The sequence below is a fragment of the Scyliorhinus canicula genome, chromosome 28 (genome assembly GCF_902713615.1).
Source record: "Scyliorhinus canicula chromosome 28, sScyCan1.1, whole genome shotgun sequence".
In the NCBI taxonomy this organism is placed as follows: domain Eukaryota; kingdom Metazoa; phylum Chordata; class Chondrichthyes; order Carcharhiniformes; family Scyliorhinidae; genus Scyliorhinus; species Scyliorhinus canicula.
In genome coordinates, this window is record NC_052173.1 from 9,046,985 (window position 1) to 9,063,530 (window position 16,546).

Consider the following 16,546-nt stretch of genomic DNA (forward strand, 5'->3'; position numbering starts at 1 on the left):
CCTGGCTGGGGTTTGATAGGGTGGTTACTGAGAGATTGTTTCCCCCTGGCTGGGGTTTGACAGGGGGGATACTGAGAGATTGTTTCCCCCCGGCTGGGGAATCTACAACACGGGGGTCACAGTCTTGGGATAAGGAAACGATCGTGTAGGACTGAGATGAGGAAAAATTTCTTCACTCAAAGGGTTGCGAATCTTTGGAATTTTCCACCCCAGAGGATTGTGGGTGCTCCATCGCTGATTAATTTGTTCTTAATCTCGGACAAAGGTTCGGCACAACATCGTGGGTCGAAGGACCTGTTCTGTGCTGTATTTTTCTATGTTCTATGGACAGAGTTTTGGTCTCGGGGAATTATGGGATATGGGGAGTGGGTGGGAAAGTGGAGATGAAGCCCAAGTTCAGCCCTGATTGCACTGAATGGTGGAGAAGGCCCAATGGGCCGAATGGTGTACTTCTGCTCCCATTTATTATGCACTTATCTTATGTTCATTAAACATCCCTTGGCATTTCTTGAGAAGCAGCAGTTCTCCTGCTGTTCTAGTCAATCGCCTTCCCTAAATGAATACACCCAAAATACAATTAACTGATTTTATTGCGATTTGCAGTGTCTCGATGTGTGGAAAATGCCTTCCATGTTTGCCCATATTAATTGTACAACAAAATAACTCATTGAAAGTGAAGCACTTTGGGATGTATCAGAGAGATGCAGTAAGTTAATATACACAGAAGTCTTTGTTATGCTCCAAAAGAGCTTTGCTGACAAAGTTTGGATCACCTAATTGATGTTTACTACACATTCAAATTGGTGATGACGGAAGCCTTTTCACGAATATACAGAGATAATGGCGGAGAATTGAGCCCAATATCTAATTTAAATTAGCATAAACGAATACAGCTTCTTAAAAATAGGTTTCTATCATTGGGTTATTTGATCTCAAGATTAATTTACAATTAGCGTTCTACAGCACAATTCCAGCCCTCGAATAAAGAATAAATCCATTTCATGAGTAACTATCGTGTGGCTTACTTCTCGAGCAAATATTCGATCCCTGACCCGTTGATACTCTTCTTCTCTTTCCTCTATCGATTTGCTCCTCCTGTCATCTCGTAAAGGTACTCTCATCTGGAACAGGACCAAACAATCAAGTCCAGGAAATTTCTAAAAGTACATAAGCTTTCAAACTTTCTTACCCGAGAGAACTGCCTCCAACATTCAGGCAAGGCGAAGAACTGTCAAAGTTAAATCTTCGTGAGAAATTTGTGGTTGAGCCTATTTTGCAAACTCTCCGAGGTAAAATCCTCTTTGCATGGTGCAAAAGCCTCAATTCAATAGTTCCAAACAACAAAAGAAAGGTCATGACGTGCTTGCCATCTCAACAAACCCCATAATCTCGGGCAGTGGTTCCCAACCTTTTATATGTCACGGCTCACCTCTATACTATTGTCTCTGTCTTCTTCCCTTACTGGGAACTTTGCTTTTAACTTCACCCTGTCTTCGCTCCTGTTTTTAAACCTCTCCCTTGTCTTGTTTCTCCCAGGGTATTTGTGCCCTTTTTGAATTTTTCCTTTTTGCACAGGCACAATGGGGCCTTTTGGCCACGTGCATGGGCATGACCAACATAAAAAAATCTATACCACGCCTGTGCGGCTCTTTCCCGACCGGCACATTCGCTGGATGCCCAAGATCCATCAGGTCCTGGAAATGCGAACCACAGAGCTGAAGACGGAGGTCAGTTTTAGCTTAATTACATGAATTTGGAATCTTTTTTCGCGGCACACTTGGGTGCGGTCTTCACAGGTTGAGAACCACTGATTTAGGGTAAGATTCCCAGTGTGCTGTGTGTAGCAAAGCCATAAATTCTTTATAAAGAGCTGCCTAATGATTTCTTCCCAAAGTTCCCACTTGAATGCTAGTCACAACATAAAGTCACCTTGGATAAAGTCACAATGCCACCCATTGTGATTGTGTCTTCACCAAGTGACCACTCGTACACCATTCTCCTCTTCCATTGTCTACCTCTTCAGGTACCGAACTTGTGCCATTGCCTTCCTTTCTGTGCAACACAGCCAGTACATCTCAAGCAATAGCTTTTCTTGTCACTCTCTGGAATTCTCCAAGAACCTACCTTGGTTCCCCCTTCTTCCACATGTGAGGTACTCCTCAGTGATATCGTCTCCAGGCACAAGGTCAATTTTTAGGTACATGCTGATGACATACAGCTCTACTATTTACCTCAAGCCTTTCTGATTTGATTTGATTTGATTTACTGTCACATGTACTGAAGTACAGTTAAAAGTATTTTTCTGCGGCCGAGGGAACGGACACAGTACGTACATAGTAGACACAGGAATAGTCAACAGGGAACATTGACAAATGGTACATCGACAAAACAGTGATTGGTTACAGTGCGGAACAAGGGGCCAAACAAAGCAAACAACCTGTCCTGTCAGGTTGCCAGACAATCAAAAGATGGATAAGTCAGAATGCCTTCTGTCATTTAGCTAACCCCCAATCACTCCAATAAACTCAACTCCCTCATTACTGACTCAATTCCCTTTATGCAGGCAGCTGTTCAGACTGAAAGAAACTATGTCTGATCTTGAGCGAGCATCAAACCCACATTTTACCCAACAATTAAGACAAAAACCGCTCACTCCAGACCTCCTCTATATTGTCCCACCACACCCCACTTACCACAATCTCTTACCCATGCTTTTCTCATCTGTGGATTTAATTTCTCAATACTCTCTCTGCTAATCTCCCATCCTCCACAAACTCCACTTGTCCAAAGGTTATATAACCATTGAGCACTTTTTTGAATGAGTCGGGTTAATGCCATTAACAATGTTAGCTTAAGGCCAACAGCACTGTCCATTTACCGCGTGACTAAAATGGATCTCGGTTCGAGCGTGAAAAACTTTAAAACAAATGCTAAAAATGCATTTATGGCTGTTCGGTTCTGAAAAGGCATGATGGGTTAATGTTTCAATCTAACATTTGTCAAATTCTTTGCATTTGCTGTATTTACTTCAGATACACTTGCTTCTTTGCAAAATAACAATGCTGAAATCTCCCTTAGGTACTGGCCAAGCGGATTCTTAAAATAACTCTCGTGCATGATGCACCTCCCTTCCTCCCCATTTATTCCCTCGCACACGTGTCGCCTGAAACAGAAAGGTCAGGATATCTCCATAACCACGTCCAAGACACCGACAGATGGACGAAGCAAACAAACAGCCATCTCACAAGGGTAGAAGCGTGCATTTTCTTTTGCTTTGCTGCAACTCAACTCCACACAACATGCGCTCTCACCTGGTTGTCATCCTTGTCGAGGCTTGTGTCATCTCTTTTCAAGATAAATCTCTTTTGAAAATCCATACTCTTCTCATCTTTTATATGATCTGAAAACCTCTGCTCTGGTCTACGGTGGGGGGGGAAAGAAAAATCTTCAATTATAAACCATCAGCTCCAGTTCAGCACTGGGAAGATTAAACCATAAATTCTCCACCCTCGTTAGGAATTCCATTATCCGCCCTCGCCATCGTCTCAGGCTAAACCAGATTGTTTGACTTACTTGATTGAGAGTCGAGTTTTCAACCCATATTAGCTACACCCGGCCCAACGGTCTGATTGGCCTACACTCTTATTCCCATGTTGCATCAGAAAGACCATCAATCTCCACTGCCGCAGCATTACCAGTCTCCACCCTCATTGAGCCCACCAGTTGCTGAGTCCTCGACAATGCTCTTATTGTATTCAGAGTCGACTATTCTATTGCTCTCCTGGCCAGCCTCCGATCCTTTACCTTCTGTAAACCTTACCTCCTTCAAATTCTGATTTGCGTCTCCCATTGCATGCCAAGTGCCTTGTGAGTGTCCCTTTAAGAAAGATTTTTTGTCTTATCACATGGCTTCAGTGATGTCATTTTGTGGGTGGAGCCAAGCTGTGGCTCTGAGGTTTGTTTTATTTTCACTTTCAGTTTTGGCTGCTGTGGACTCAGACAAGAGAAAATAAGTGTTTTGGCCTGTCTCTCTCCATTTCAATTTCAAAGAGTTGGTCCAGGGAAAAAAAACATTATAGCTACCTGTTTGGTAACTTCAGAAATATAGTTTGTTTTCCAGAAAGGTTTAAACCTGCTGATGAGACGGGGTGAGAATCTCAAGAAAAGCCAGTCTTATTCAAGTGAGAATGCAGAGTGCTGGGCCACGCCCTTGAAAGGGGCTTTTGGTTTATGGGATGTTATTTTTGAATTGGAACAGTTAAGGGGAAATTCATTAAGTGTTATACATAGATTACTGTAGCTGTGGGGTGACTTTGTGTGTGTAATTGATAAAAATTCTTGCTGTGTGTTTATATAAATTTTAACTCAGTTCTTACAATAAACTTTGTTTTGATTAGTGCGAGGTGATTCATTTTGATAGAAAAAATTTGAATGCGGATTACAAGGTCAACGGCAGGGTTCTGAGGAATGTGGAGGAACAGAGAGATCTTGGGGTTCATGTCCATAGATCTCTGAAGGTTGCCACTCAAGTGGTTAGAGCCGTGAAGAAGGCTTATAGTGTGTTAGCGTTTATTAACAGGGGGCTTGAGTTTTAGAGCCGCGGGGTTATGCTGCAACTATACATGACCCTGGTGAGACCACATTTGGAGTATTGTGTGCAGTTCTGGTCACCTCATTATAGGAAGGATGTGGAAGCATTGGAAAGGGTGCAAAGGAAATTTACCAGGATGCTGCCTGGTTTGCAGGATAGGTCTTATGAGGAAAGGTTGAGGGAGCTAGGGCTTTTCTCTTTGGAGCAGAGGAGGATGAGAGGCGACTTAATAGAGGTTTATAAGATGATGAGGGGGGTAGATAGAGTGGACGTTCAGAGACTATTTCCTCGGGTGGATGTAGCTGTTACAAGGGGGCATAACTATAAGATTCAGGATGGAAGATATAGGAGGGATGTCCGAGGTAGGTTCCTTACTCAGAGAGTGGTTAGGGTGTGGAATGGACTGCCTGCTGTGATAGTGGAGTTGGACACTTTAGGAACTTTCAAGCGGTTATTGGATAAGCACATGGAGCACATCAGAATGACAGGGAGTGGGATAGCTTGATCTTGGTTTCGGACAATGCTCGGCACAACATCGAGGGCCGAAGGGCCTGTTCTGTGCTGTACTGTTCTATGTTCTATAAAGCGCCTAGGAAGTCTGATGAATCACACCTGAAGGGAAGGCTCTTGTGCTCATCCTAGCCAAATTCAACATAAAGTTATAGGTCAGGTAGACCTCATAGTATACTTTGGAGTTTCTAAACCCTGGCCCACAACACCAGTTCCAGCCCTCACTACTCTGAGCTGGTTCCCTATTCCTCCAAAGCCTCGAATTTAAATGTTCATTCTTTGAGTTTAAATTCCTTCATGGCCTTCTCAAATCACCTTGGAGGGAAGGCGGCGAAGAGGAGATTTGATAGAGAGGCTCAAAGTCTTGAGGGGGCTGGACAGAGTAGACAGGGAGAAACTGTTCCTGCTCGTAAAAGGATAAAGAACGAGAAGGCACATATTCAAGGTGATTTATAAAAGAAGCAAATGTGATGTGAGAAAAACGTTTTTCACACAGCGAGTGGTTGGGGTCTGGAATGTGCTGCCTGGAATTGTGGTGGGGGCAGCTTCAATCGAGGCTTTCCAGAGAGCATAAGATGTTTATTTGATTAGAAACAATGTGGAGGGGAATGGGGAAAAGACAGGGAATGGCACTAAGTCCTGATGCTAGTTTGGAGAGCTGGTGCAGACAGGATAGGCTGAACGGTCTCCTTCTGCACTGTAACAATTCTGTGATTCCTCAAACCCGACGACCTTTTCAGCCTGCCCCCACCTCAAACTTTCTGTTCCTCTAACTCTAGCCTTTTGTGCAATGCACGCCTCCCATCTTCAATCGACCGTTAGCTGGAGTGCCTTCAGCTGACTAAGCCTCATGCACTGGAATTTCCTCCCCATGTGCCTCCACAACCCTCTCATCTTTCTTAAGCGGTTGTTTAAAATCCACCTCTTCAACCAAGCTTTTTGCCACCCCCTCCAATATCTCCTCCATTGTCCAGCATCAATCTTTTCCTGTGGAAAAACGTAGCGTGAAGGGGCTACACAAATGCACGTTGTTGTTCCAAAACAAGTTCATGAGAAATTATCTGCACATCAATACCCATTGAACAAAATATTAGGAATTCACACAGAATTTGCATTACAGGGGCGGCACAGTGGTTAGCACTGCTGCCTCACGGCACCGAGGTCCCAGGTTCGATCCCGGCCCCGGGTCACTGTCCATGTGGAGTTTGCACATTCTCCCCGTGTCTGTGGGGGTCTCAACCCAAAGATGTGCAGGGTAGGTGGATTGGCCACGCTAAATTGCCCCTTAATTGGGAAAAAATAGAGTTGGGTACTCTAAATTTATTTTAAGAAACAAATTTGCATTAAAGAACATCCTGGATAGAGAAGAGAAGGCTAGCACCTTCAATGTTAGGGAGTAGGGGAAGGCTATGGGCCAAGTGCTGGGAAATGGGATTAGAAAAGTGAGGTGGGTGTTTTTGACCGGCGCAGACGCGAGGGGCTGAAGGGTCTTTTTTGTGCGGTCAATCTCTCTGATTATGACTCAATGACACACCTTCGCAATTTCTAAATGTTTGTTCTTCCAAAGTTAAGATTGCCACACTTTTTATCCGGCATACTCAGTTACCATCAGACGTGTTTGGCCAAAATCTTTTCTGCTCTCATTGAAACTGTTAACTATGGGTATTTGCCCTTTGGTCATTGAAGTAATGGCCCAGATTGTGCTGGTATTAGTTAAGTCGCCATAGACCCAGAGGGCGGCACGGTGGTTAGCACTGCTGCCTCACAGGGCCAGGGACCTGGGTTCAATTCTGGCTTTGAATGACTGTCTGTGTGGAGTTTGCACATTTTCCACGTGTCTGCGTGAGTTTCCTCCTGGTGCTCCGGTTTCCTCCCACAGTCCAAAGATGTACAGGTTAGGTGGATTGGCCATGATAAATTGTCCCTTAGTGTCCAAAGATGTGCAGGTTAGGTGGATTGACCATGCTAAATTGTCCCTTAGTGTCCAAAGATGTACAGGTTAGGTGGATTGGCCATGTTAAATTGTCCCTTAGTGTCCAAAGATATACAGGTTAGGTGGATTGGCCATGATAAATTGTCCCTTAGTGTCCAAAGATGTACAGGTTAGGTGGATTGGCCATGTTAAATTGTCCCTTAGTGTCCAAAGATGTACAGGTTAGGTGGATTGGCCATGCTAAATTGTCCCTCAGTGTCCAAAGATGTGCAGGTTAGGTGGATTGGCCATGATAAATTGTCCCTTAGTGTCTGAAGATGTACAGGTTAGGTGGATTGGCCATGTTAAATTGTCCCTTAGTGTCTGAAGATGTACAGGTTAGGTTATGGGGTTACGGGTATAGGGCGGAGTGGATTGGTGCGGACCCGACGGGCCAAATGGCCTCCTTCTGCACTGTAGGGACTATGTGATTCTATGACCATAGGCTGCTTTCCCCTTTGAGGGGGGAGAGCTGACTGGTGGTGATTTAACCTGAGGGTCACACTCCTCAGGTGAGGGTCAAGGTTGAGAAGGCGGAGCCTTCATGAATTACCTCAGCCGGTACAGGAATTGAACGTGCGCTGTAGGCCTCGCTCCGCATCACGGACCAGCTGCCCAGCCAACTGAGCTAAACCAGCCCCCCCAAAGAAAGGGACTTTGAGATAGTTAGTTTATAGTCAAATCACACTGGTGGGGATTTCACCAAAAAACACCAAGCAAAAGTGATCTCCAATCACATCATACTTACATTCTCGTATTTATTGTCTTATTAATTATAACAGCTTTTCCAGTTTGGTCAACATTGTGATCCATTCCAAAGTATGCAGCCACCCTATGTAAGAGCATTCTGTGGTAGGAGGTCATCTGAGGAAATTTCTTGTACTGATTACTGAAAATAACAAAGTTGTTAAATAAAATGTTTGTGCAGGAGCTTTGATTTGAGAAAGCAGCTCAATTTCTTTACTTTGAATGTTTAAATCGAGGCTGACACCTCCTATGGAGAAATGGAGGAATGCTGCATTGTTAGAGGTACCATTCTGTGGATTATACAATAAATGGAAATTAAAAATTCCATAGGATGACGAGAGGAACAGGGAGTTCTGGTATCTATGGTGATATGCATCACTGTAGATACACAAGGGGTTAATGTAAATACACTGGGACTAAATAAACACTAGAGGGAGCAGCAGAGACACCATGACACACAGACATTCAACCAATAGGTCAGTAAGATAGGACATGACCAATGGGCAGTCAAGACACACCCAGAGGTGACACTACCACAAGGGGGCGACCCATATAAAAGGACAGGGCACACCTGCTCTTTCTCTTTCCATAGGCAACACTGAGAGAGACAGGGGCAGATCAGAGCATCACACCCACCACATGGCTTAGAGCAGACTGGTTAGTTAGACTGAGTTACTATAGTAAGATAAGCAGGAGAGTCAAGTAGGAGAATTGTTAACTGTTCAATAAATGTGTCAAACCTATCTCCAAGTCTGAACCTTCCTTTGTCAGAGTATACATCAAGGAAGCAGCTTATGCTACGTGAAGAAGCATAACACAACAGTATCCTCAACAATATTCTGCCCTCACCTAACCCAAAGCAGGTTAACTGGTCACTTGTGCAGATTCGTGATGTGCACAAATTGGCTGTCATGGTGTCTGCATAGCAACAGGGGCTGCACTCGAGAAATTACCTACTGGCTCGAAGGAGCTTTCGGAGAAGATGCTGCATAAATTTGAGCCATTTTTCTTTCCTTACACTATCTCATTCCACGGGCCAGAGCACATTATGCAGAATGCTTATTTACTTTCTAAGTCACATCTTTAATACTAATTAAGATCAAATAATACCCCAGTTCCTGCGTCATTTTGCTCGGTTTAAATTTGAGCTTCACACTAGAAATTTACAACACGGCAATTTGCTGAAAATTCTGAATTCGGAAAATGTCAAGCCAAGCGTCGAAACCAACCATTCACAAGTGCAAAGCATCAAAATCTCAGATACAAATCAATGACGAAACAAATTCACTTCTGCGCGCACAATTTTGGATCTTGTCGGCATAAACCTCATTGCAATTGGATCATTTGCAGGAGGTTTAAAGGGGACGTTTGAAACGCATCTGGCAGATTTTCTGGGACACTCCTTGTCAAGACTTTAGCAATATTTTTATCTGTAAATTGTCAGAGGGCTTTGCCCAAAAACAATGAGTGCTTTGCCACTTGGACACCTTATCCGGAGTCCGCAGGAGAAAGCGGGGGGGGGGGGGGGTCTCATGGGCATCTTGCTAATGATTCCACTTGGTCTGCAGAAGGGATGGACGAAGTATGAGGCCATGCAGAGCAGTATCTGCTGCTGCAGCAGTGGGAATCTGGAGGGTGAGTGGGCTTTTTAGCTCCTGGGTACTGGGCATTCCTCCTCCTCTGAACGTCTTCCACCAGTTCCTTCAGTATCTTAGGGAACGTCTGCACCCTCGCACTCAGTCATGGGTCATTGTGAAACATGTCAAACCGTGCGTCGGCCAGCACACTCCACAACCTTTAGTAGAAGTGGGCGCATGGAGCCCCCACGCACTGCTTCGCGAAAATGGTGTCTTGTCAGCACTCAATGGCAGTTTTCACACCTCCAGGCACATTCAAATTCTGGCAATCAGCAAATAAAACCCGATTTGCATGCTAAAACCAGAACCTTATTAACATAGCACACATTTCGCGTCTCCTTTCACCAAAACAACTTCCAAATTTAGGAAACAGAAACCCTAACCCTGTATTTTTCAAATGAAGTTCAGCTCCGAAAGCAAAAAATAATCAAAATAAACTTTAAAAGGGTTCGTCATATGTGAAATATGCAAAATTATCGGAATAAAACTTGGTTAAATGTTCAAGCTTGCTTTCATTGGCACACTGGTCAGCTCACATAACACCATTTGTGTGAACACAGACAGCAATAGTTTACTTACTTATTATCACTGATAAAGTCCAGAATTTCTTGTTCTAATTTTAGCAGCATCATCCTGTCCCTGGAAGACACAATAATGGATTTATACAGTAATATATATTTAATACAGTAAAACTATGATATGCAAAGCAACTACCATTATTTCCTTGCGTTATTATCTCCATAGAGACCATTAACGTTATTTACGCTTTCAGATTGTAAAGAATTAGTCAAGCAGGTTTCTGAAGCTAAACAAATTTCAAGGTAAATTTAGTGAAACCATTTCCTGAATTTAAAAAAACAATGTAAATCGCAACACGATTCACATGTCACACACATTCCCTGGGCCCACACACACACACACACACACACACACGTACAGATGGCAGAAGAGGACAATTTACAGATTATTTTACAATTCGTGAAGAAGAGAAAACGAAGAAGGGTATGGTTAACTGTTCTTTGGCTTCTAAATGTGGTGATTTTATCCTTGTTGCCTTCCTGGGTTTAGCTGTATGGAGCAGATTTCCATACTTTACTTCCCAAAAGATCTTGGTTTGCAGAGAGATTTTCTTCGCAGGATGGTTGCTTTGCAAATCCGGGCACAATACTTGCATGAGGGTGGAGAGCGAGTAAGAGAGAGAGAGAGATTCAACATCCTGTTTCAGTACAGCACTCTCCTGCTTGGTAAGCAGAATTAAAGTACCCTACTGACTATATGCCAGAGAAATTCTATTAGTCCATTGTGTGTTGCAGTCATTGTTTTAGATGTCTAATCTCAGAAATATTTGCTACATTTCAGGGTAGTGCAAAGCCAACAGGAGCTGGAATGTTCCAAGTTCGCTAGGGGGTTGAGTGTTTTTGCTATTCCTCCCACTTGGTGCAATCCAAGTTGTATGCCGTAGCTGTCTGGCAGTCTCCACTGTCTGCTGAGGGTTTCCATTTTATTTAACAATCCAGAAAAAATTAGAACTTGTATCTTTAAAAGATAGCATATCCTCACCACGGGGAATTAAACAAGATTCACTCTCATTTCATCGCAAGACTGGGAATAAAACAGAAAAATTAAAGGAGTGAACAGAATCCATACATACACATCTTCCCTTTTACTCGGTTGCTTCAGTTGAATTTCAGGTTTCTTTGTCAATTTGTAACTCGGGAGAGAACGTCCACAATCACATTCTTTTTTTCCTGCCATGTGTGTAAATTTGAAGTGATATGGTGATATGCTTGGAGGAACAAACTCCCAACAATATAATCCCACAGTGATTTTGAACGTTTCCACAAAGGTTAAAGGGTTGTGGTCTGTATCGATCGTGGTCTCGATCACAAGAGTCATACAGCACAGAAAAGGCCCTTCGGCCCGTCCCATCTGCGCCGGACCAAAACAACCACCGAACTATTCGAATCCCATTTTCCAGCACTTGACCGATAACCTTGTAGGCCTCGGTCTATCCATTTCGGATATAGATCTCAAAAAGTGTTTGAAAGCCAGTAATCATTTTCCACAGCGTTTCTGATTGTTCAGTTTCTTGGGCGAAATACCCGTTTGGTTGTTATGTCTGCTTCATCCATCTGGAGTGAGACAGTCCTGACCCCGAGGTCACCAGCAAGGATGGCTGCGTTATATGCTTTGTTGAAGTCGAGGGCTGTTAACAGGGGTTTGTTTGCTGGAATGGCTTTCAGCTTCTCAAAAGGCTTACTGGCATCTCTGTCCACAATACAATTGCTCTTTTTCTGTAAAGATCTATTAGTGAGGCAGCTATAGTATTGAGGTTAGGGATAAACGTACAGGAGAAACCACATATCCCGAGGAATCTCAATATTTTCTATTTGGTTGTGGGGGGGATGGGAAAAGTCGCTGCTGCTCGTGTCTTCGCAGTTCTGGGCAGTACTGCTCCTTGACCCACCACGTGTCCTATGGAGGTGATTGGAGCATAAGCAAACTCGCTTTTTGCACGGTTGATCACAAGGACAGTAGACTGTAACCTTCAGTAGGGGCCTTCCAGTTGCAATGGTTGGCTTTCCCAGGTGTCACGATATGTTGCGTAGGCTGGTTAACTAGCTGGTTCATCAGCCTTTTGGGGCAGAGTCCAAACGGCATTGTTTGATACTTGAATAACCCATCTGGAGTTAAAGGCATTTGCCAATATCCCTTTAATAAGTCAATCTCATGTGTTACTGACTCTGTGCTGTCTTCCAGCCAGTGGATCAGGTCAGCTCTGGTTACTGCATGAATCTTTGGGTCATTAATGCCATGGAGCCATTCCGATTAGGCACGAGTACAACTGGGGAATTCCAGCTTCCGCTGCTCAGTTTGAGCTCCAGTTTATATTGATCTCTTCCCGGACCTGGGTCAGTTTCCCTGTCGGAATTCTGCTTCATGGGAGGGTTCTCTCCCACATCCATATCATGTGGAGTTAAAGTGGTGCAGCCGGACATGTCGCTACAGGTGCTGGTAAATGTTGCTTCCGCGTTTAAATGGCTAAATATGGCATCTAATGTCTGGAAAATATCCGTGTTTGCTAACCAGACATTAGGGGATCCAATTTTGGACGCACCCAGGCCTCCCTCAGATTCATAGAAAAACAGAATACTTCAGGTGCTGGAAATTTGAAATAAAAACAGAAAATGCTGGATAAACGCAGCAGGTCTGACAGCATCTGTGGAGAGAGAATCAGAGTTAACGTTTCAGGCCCACATGACTTCTCCAGATGTAGAAACATTAACTCGGTTTCTCTCTCCACAGGTGCAGCCAGAACTGCTGCGTTTATCCAGCATTTTCTATTTTTACTCCCTCGAATCCATCCTCATGGCCTATTTCATCCTCCAGCTCTTTTGCTATCTGACAGAGCATTTCCTGGGCTTCTGCTCGAACACGTTGACATGGGTCTGGGGTGTTGATTAAATAGTTCACCGCCCCAATTCACTTTGCTACGCTATACAGGCCACTGATTCGGACTTTCAGGAAATCTCCCTGTATCAGTAGCAGCACTTCCAGTCTCTCGGCTGAAGGATTCGGGTTTAGACATGTTTGTCTGTCCGTTTTTTTATTGCTGTTTGGCAGCTTTTTAATTGCTCCTGAGTGACATCACAGGCTCTTGTGAACGGCACACAGAACGCAGATATATAGTCCAACATGAAGACCCCCTTCTTCTGTTCTTGAAGTTTCTCTCCAGGATTAGTTTCAGGGGACCCTTCACTTGATGTCTGTTAACTAATTGAAAAGGGGTAAACCCAGTGGATTCATTCCTGCTGGTTAACAGAAGACAATCGAGGCCTTTATCTCAGTCATGGGAGTACCCGTGACGATATGCCCTGATCGGTGTTCTTGGGTTCTAGTGGTACCCCGCTAAAGCTCTTTGTGACTGTGAGTGGTATGCGGAGGAATTTAGCTGGGTTACACCCACGACTTCCGGAACATTCCGGGCATGAAATTCGAGCCCGGATCTGACTGGAATCTCGGTGGACAGCCCACATAGAACATAGCACATACAGTGCAGAAAGAGGCCATTCGGCCCATCGAGTCTGCACCGACCCACTGAAGGCCTCACTTCCACCCAATCCCCGCAACCCAATAACCCCCTCCTAAACCTTTTGGACACTAAGGACAATTTAGCATGGCCAATCCACCTAACCTGCACATCTTTGGACTGTGGGAGGAAACCGGAGCACCCGGAGGAAACCCATGCAGGCACGGGGAGAACGTGCAGACTCCGCAGAGACAGCGACCCAAGCCGGGAATAAAACCTGGGTCCCTGGCGCTGTGAAGCAACCGTCCTAACCACTGTGCTACCGTGCTGCCCACATATCGGGTAAAGAACTATCGTGGCAGAGCAGATCTCAGGAGAATGGCCTCTGGGAGTTGGGTAGCTATGTCCATAATAGTAAGAATGCACTGGCAGCGCTCTTTTGTTTGCAGTTAGGGTCCCACACAATCCACTAGCACCTTGCTGATGCAGCTATGGCAATCACAGGTGCAGGTTTACTTGCAGGCTGCGGTTTCTCCAATACCCGACAGGTGGGGCAGTTTACTTGCAGAAACTTACCACACCTTTGTGGAGGCATGGCCAGCAAATGTGCTGGGACTTTGCGGGCTTGGGGCTTTTTGGATACTGATATGTGCAGCCACCGGGATTTTGTGAGCCAGCCTTCATATTTCCCCTTGGATACATTGGCGACACTTGTGAATCACTGGCCACTCCTTGTCTGCAGCTCTGTGAGGAGGTGCTTTGCTCATCAGTGCCTCACTTTGAAAATAATAGCACTCTGCAACTCCCTCCACCTCAGTTTCGGTTTGGGCTGTCTGTGCTGACTTACTTTTAGCACCAGGCTGACTTGCTGAGCCGTAACTAAGGGAGACCTATTCATTACATCCTTAAGATCTTCAAAAGTTATAAAATAGGTTTTGGATAACCAGATGGCAAGTAGTGCCATTTTGGCATCTTCCGACAGGGTCAGTTAGGCCATAGACTGGATTACTATGCAGTCAGGAAAAATGCCAGGGGCTTTGTTCTGCAGCTGTTCTGTTTCCCTGACCTCACTTGGCTTCTCTAAAGCCACTGGAGATGTTACCACTGCCGAGGAACAGGTCGACCCTGCCCACGGGTAAACTTCTGATCCTCATTCTTATGTTCCTATGAGAGTGCAGCATTGTTCGACCGGGTTCTGGGGAATAAGTTGACCCAAGTGGAACAAATGTCAGGGGTCAGTGACCCCTTGCATCATAAGGTTGAAGTTGACCATGGAAAAGAAACAATCCAGAGCAGGGATAATTAATTCCAGGAAAGCCAACTTTGATGGGATGAGAATGCATCAGAGTTGAAATGTTGGCCCGAAAGACGGTGGCTCAACAATGGGCCACCTTCAAAGGAAAAGTGTTGCAGGTAATGTCAAGGTGTATTATCATCATCTCTGGCAGCTATGTAGCACTGCTGCTGCACAGCGCCAGGGACCCAGTTCAATTCCGGCTTTGGGTCACTGTCTGTGCGGAGTCTGCATGTTCTCCCCGTGTGTGCGTGGGTTTCCTCCGGGTGCTCCGGTTTCCTCCCACAAGTCCAAAATGTGCAGGTTAGGTGGATTGGCCATGATAAATTACCCTTAGTGTCCAAAATTGCCCTTAGTGTTGGGTGGGGTTACTGGGTTATGGGGATAGGGTGGAGGTGTTAACCTTGGGTAGAGTGCTCTTTCCAGGTTCCAGACTCCGCACAGACAGTGACCCAAGCCGGAATTGAACCTGGGACCCTGGAGCTGTGAAGCGATTGTGCTATCCACAATGCTACCGTGGTGCCGTTGCTCAGTAAAACTACATACTTATAGCAGTCTTTTGTGCCAGATGTCTGATCATGTTCACTTCTGACCTTCGGAAGCGTACTATGATACATAGCTGAATTTTAGGAACACAGTCTTAATAAGTAACGATGCAAAATCCCAGACTGAATTATCATTTAATCTGTGTGATCACCTTTTGTATAATTCCTTTTCTGATGCATGTAGAAATTATTAGATATTATATTTCAAAGTTGTTGCAGCAATGTTATTAAAACCCTTGGTTTAAAACACAAACATACAGTGTGTCTGCTAAAGCTGTAGTTAAAGAGTCACAAAAGGTGAGGTAATAATTGACTCTTGCCACTTCTTGGTTACAGATAAAGGGTTAATGAAATTGTGTTTTGATTGCTGGAGATTCCCTGGCGTGTAGATAATGAGGGAGTGGCGTTTAGTCCTAGCTAAGGAGGTCATGGACCTTAGTGGTATACAGAGTACGTAATTAATGGAAGGAGCCAGGTCTGAACGTAGTTTTGCAGTCTGCTAGAATATTTGAAGTTTAACAGCAGTTTGATATAGGACTCAAGACTGACAAAACAAAAGTGTATCAAATGTGCTCTTGAAAAAAACTCTCTTCAAAACTCTACGCAGCTAAGCAAGTAAACCTGTTGTGTTAACTTTATTTATAAGTGGCATTTGAACTGTATTGAGTTGCTTAATTGGAATTAGTGGAAGGTGCAGATAGTAAGTTCAAGTTTTTCCTTTTATTGAACAACTGTTTAACTGATAATTATAAAGCTGTATCCCTCTGCTCCTGCACCTTTACTATTGTACCATTGATTTTACTTTGCCTCTCCCCATTCTTAAAATTAATCACTTCACATTTCTCTGCATCAAATTTCATCTGTCACTTGTCCGCCCATTCCATCAACCGGTCTGTATCCTTTTGATGTTCGCCACTGCCCTCCTCGCAGTTCACAACACGACAAGTTTTGTGTCACCCGCAAATTTTGAGATCGTACCCTATACACCAAGGTCCAGGTCATTAACTTATTAGAGAAAACAGCAGATCCAACACCGACCCCTAAGGAAACCACGACACATCTTGCTCCAGTCAAAATACAAACCTTTACTCCGTTTGCTGTCACTCAGCCAATTTTGCACCATGTTGCCACTGACCCGTTTAATCCATGAGCTCCAACTTGGTGAGTCAGCACAAGAGAGTAGCTTTCTTAACCTTGCTCCTCGACACTCCCTGCATCCT

The 16,546-nt window shown here is 44.4% G+C and overlaps 1 protein-coding gene across 1 annotated transcript in view; it reads right to left on the reverse strand.

Moving 5' to 3' along the window:
* LOC119958094 (R3H domain-containing protein 2) overlaps positions 1-16,546 on the reverse strand; it is a 148,581-nt gene that overhangs the window by 103,648 nt on the left and 28,387 nt on the right. The window contains exons 6-9 of the mRNA XM_038786323.1: positions 10,037-10,096; positions 7,822-7,962; positions 3,312-3,420; positions 1,026-1,121 (exon numbers count right to left, since the gene is read on the reverse strand). Coding sequence (XP_038642251.1) covers positions 1,026-1,121; positions 3,312-3,420; positions 7,822-7,962; positions 10,037-10,096 — 406 coding nt within the window. The remainder of the gene's footprint in view (positions 1-1,025; positions 1,122-3,311; positions 3,421-7,821; positions 7,963-10,036; positions 10,097-16,546) is intronic.